This window comes from Theobroma cacao, chromosome 9 (assembly GCF_000208745.1).
Source record: "Theobroma cacao cultivar B97-61/B2 chromosome 9, Criollo_cocoa_genome_V2, whole genome shotgun sequence".
Lineage (NCBI taxonomy): Eukaryota > Viridiplantae > Streptophyta > Magnoliopsida > Malvales > Malvaceae > Theobroma > Theobroma cacao.
Genome location: NC_030858.1, coordinates 4142423 through 4146282, shown reverse-complemented (window position 1 = coordinate 4146282; position 3860 = coordinate 4142423). Strand labels below are relative to the sequence as shown.

The window sequence follows — 3860 nt, the reverse complement described above, 5'->3', positions numbered from 1 at the left end:
AAAAAAAAAATAGAGTACATTTTGATTTTGTAAAGTAAAACCCTTTTTTCTTTTCTTTCTTTTAGCTCAAAACTCAACTTAATTTTTTCGTCTCACATGCTTATGCTTAATTTGTCTCTTCGTCGTATGTACGGATACTTACACCTATCTATGCTACAGCAGCATAGATTTTGACATGACAGTTGATTAAGGGCAATGTACAATAATTGACATGACCTTAAGTTTATATTTTTCTATAGTTACCATATACACGTACTTTGTACATGGTGAAAATTACAATTCTATTTGATGAAATACAAGTTGCGTAATGGAGAGATGGCTTACAGCAAGGGAAAGGTGACCGAATGCAATTTTAATCTCATTCTAGTACGGTATTGGTCCTCACATGATGTAGACTCAGAATTCAAAGTTTCAAACCATATTTAAAACGGTTAGTCGAAGATTAACATTTTTATGGCAAAAAAAAAATTACCAAGTAATTAAAGAGACATGAAATATACAAGTTGTCGTTTTTGGACAAAGAAATGCGTTCCGATTCCTTGCTTTAATCCTTGGCATGTCCTACAATTTTATACTATTTAGGGGCAAGTGCCTGTAGATGCAAAGGTCAGCCATATTCAATATGGGATTGTGCAAAAGTTGTTGAGCAGCTTCCCATATTTATAGGCAAGTATTTGCGTTTTTACATAAAGCAAGGGGGTTGAAGCAAAGCAGAAAAAGACGAGCGATAATAAGCTGTAAGGACTCCTACAGCAGAGTTGGTTAAAAAGAGAGTGAGAGCTAGCTAGCTAGCAAGCAAGGCCTCATATATAGTAAATGGGAAGGAAGCCTTGCTGTGCTAAAGTAGGACTCAACCGAGGGGCATGGTCTGCGAGAGAAGATAAAATCCTGACCAACTACATTAAGATCCATGGTGAAGGGAAATGGAGAGACCTTCCTCAAAGAGCTGGTATATCCTTTACTTAAAACTTTACTTTTCTGGTGTTTTAATTTATTTGCTTTCCTTTCAGCTGGAAATACATTTGTATAATCTTTGTAATGGGCTTGTGTTTTTATACGGCATATATAGGGTTGAAGCGATGTGGGAAGAGTTGCCGACTCCGATGGCTGAATTATCTCAGGCCAGATATTAAGAGAGGAAACATCTCTTCCGAAGAAGAAGAGCTCATCGTCAGGCTACATAAGCTCCTTGGTAACAGGTAACTTAAATAGTCTTTTTTTTTTTTTACAGTAAATAGTTTTCCAGCTTTAATAATAGTAAATTAATCAACATAATATATATATATATATATATAAATTGAAAGTTAATCATCATACAATATTAACAATAGTAATTGGTTCCGGTGTACGGTGAATTCTTTTAAGCAAAAGTAAAATAATAGCAGGAAAATGATGGTCTTGAGCTATTTTGTACTAAACGTCGGCGAAACAGTGGCTTAAGATTTTGGTTTTGCCCGTTAAGATTCTTATCATTAGTCAAATTTCTCAATTATTTGTCTGTTTTGATGGGACTCTCAAATTTCTACTTGTAAACTAGACTTACTATAGTTGAAAATAAAAGGAAGGGAACCTGACCCACCAAATTAGACCCCTTGATGGTGACTTCGGCCTTCATTTGGATGGGCCTAATTGTCAGAGATTGCCCATTCATTTTTCACATTTAATGTTACCTGTGGTGAACGTGATTGTCTGCAGTGTAAGACTCAACCGAGATCATCTCATTGATTTTGGGGTGCTTTCAGGTGGTCTCTCATCGCCGGAAGATTGCCGGGACGAACAGACAATGAAATAAAAAACTACTGGAACACCAATTTGAGTAAGAGAGTGCAAGGCAACAAGAATGTTACTCCCAAGGGTACCCAAACTTCTAACATGCAGCTTAACAAGCTCAGAAAACTGGGATGCATCAAATCCTCCCAAATGGAGATCACGACAGCTGAACACAAGGTGATTCGAACTAAAGCAGTAAAGTGCACTAAGGCTGTGAATGTCAACGTCCCACATTTATCAGATTGTCAGACAGCTGAAAACAATTCAGTCCCCAAATCTGAAAGTACCACTGCCAGTGAGAGCCCTTCTTCTTCAGCCATCAACGAGGATAATTCGATGGATTTTTTGATTGACTTTGACATCAATGAACTTCTTGTATCGGATGCTCCAATGTCGGACTTGCATCAAACTCAACAGGTTGACGAAAATGGTGAGAATGTGGTGGACAATTGGGAATGCCGCAATGGCTTCAACTTAAACATTGATGATGTTGAGCTTTACAGTTCGGTGGATGAATTAGCAAGGCCTGATAACTGGCGGCCTAGTACGGACCTTTTCCAAACAAGTGAAACCTTGGATCTCCTAAGTCTAGCATCTTATCTCAATTTAGAAAATTAATTTATGTTAAACAAGTTAATAATATTTCATTTCAGTTGTTTTAAGAATTAACTGTTGCTAATATTGGCCCTACGTGCTCTTCAAAAAAAAAAAAAAATATTGGCCCTACGTTTTCATTTAGGGCAAGCTGCAATCTAAATTTTAGATTAGAATCAGTGTATTTATATATATAGCCTCGAGCTATGTAATGTGGCGCCACTGTACTACTGTCCACACCTGCTGGTTACTGCCATACGACTGAGGTTTGTAGTGGGCTTTCACTCAGTAAATTAATATCTTGATTGAGCAAAAACTCATGTGTAAATTAAGTTTTTGTATAGTTTACGACAAAAATATATGAAACGGAATAATTAACTTTAATGACAAAAATTTAGGGGGGGTAGACTGCACTAGTAGAGTGAAAAAATGAAAATGTTTTATTTTACCTTGTTTGGTAGTTGTTTTGAAGAGGAAGGAAGCAGAAACAGTGCGGACCCCAAAGATCCACGAAGAGTATAGAAAAGCCTCAGCGCTTAGTAATGAAAACGGAGAAGATGAGATTGAGCTATTTCTATGTACTTCTTGTGTTTTGGGTGGAGTTTGCTCCCTTTCTGCGTGGCTCCTTTTATAATAAATGCTTTGTTATACAAAGAAAAAATAAAGAGGAAGAAGAAGAAGAGGGTTTGGATTTCAAAGTCTTCAAATATCGTTTAAGTTGAAGACTGTTATTGCAAATAGTTGTTGGATTGTTTGAGTTTTGTAACTTATTAGTTTGTTTTAATAAATTTCTTTTGATTAGATTTTTTTTTGTTTTATTAATGTGACAGTTTATTTGACACATCAACTGTCACATGTTTAATTACATTATATGAAAATCTACGATATGTTCTGTCACATGATTTGTTTACAACACGTTTCATCATATGATTTGTCTTTACGTGATTTATCATATGTTTTTTTTTAAACAAAACGAATCAATTCTTTTGATCTATAGCTCGTAAAAGATCACCAAGTGTTTCAAGAAATGGGTTTAGAGTATACTGCCCAAGCTTCCCAGTACGATACAAATTCAATAAATTAACAGCAAATTTATAGTGAACCTATTGATCTAACTCTTCCCAAACATGGGAAGCCTTCCTTAAGGCTACGAACTATGACTATAAGTTTTACCATATCATCACTGAGCTCTAGATTACCATCTCGAATAAAACGACATCAAAGAAAGGCCTGTGAACATCACGTTCTGTACAGTCCTGTTGCAATTTACCATTGTCCATGGAAGAGACAAAAACTCCATACTCTTGACCTTGTGAGGTCTAATGAGAATCCTAGAAACTGTACTTTTTCGCTGATTGCAGACTAGCAAAGGATTAATGTCGCTCCAACACCAGCTAAGATAGGTTTTATCATAGTCCTCTATGTTAAATTCATTTGTTAATATTGAACTGGATTTAGGATTTTTTGAACCTATTTTAGAATTTCTTAAACGAATT

General features: G+C 35.8%; 1 protein-coding gene across 1 annotated transcript; it reads left to right on the top strand.

The window, feature by feature from the left end:
* LOC18588308 (myb-related protein 330) lies at positions 640-2680 on the top strand. Its single transcript, XM_018126694.1, has 3 exons — positions 640-949; positions 1070-1199; positions 1743-2680. Exons 1-3 carry the CDS (start codon positions 817-819, stop codon positions 2386-2388), a joined length of 909 nt encoding a protein of 302 aa, XP_017982183.1. The 5' UTR covers positions 640-816; the 3' UTR covers positions 2389-2680.

Excerpts from the sequence above, each read along its gene's own strand:
- LOC18588308 (XM_018126694.1), top strand. The coding sequence starts at position 817 with ATGGGAAGGAAGCCTTGCTGTGCTAAAGTAGGACTCAACCGAGGGGCA. Across the intron at positions 950-1,069 it reads AGACCTTCCTCAAAGAGCTG|GGTTGAAGCGATGTGGGAAG; the intron begins GTATATCCTTTA and ends CGGCATATATAG. Across the intron at positions 1,200-1,742 it reads CATAAGCTCCTTGGTAACAG|GTGGTCTCTCATCGCCGGAA; the intron begins GTAACTTAAATA and ends GGGTGCTTTCAG.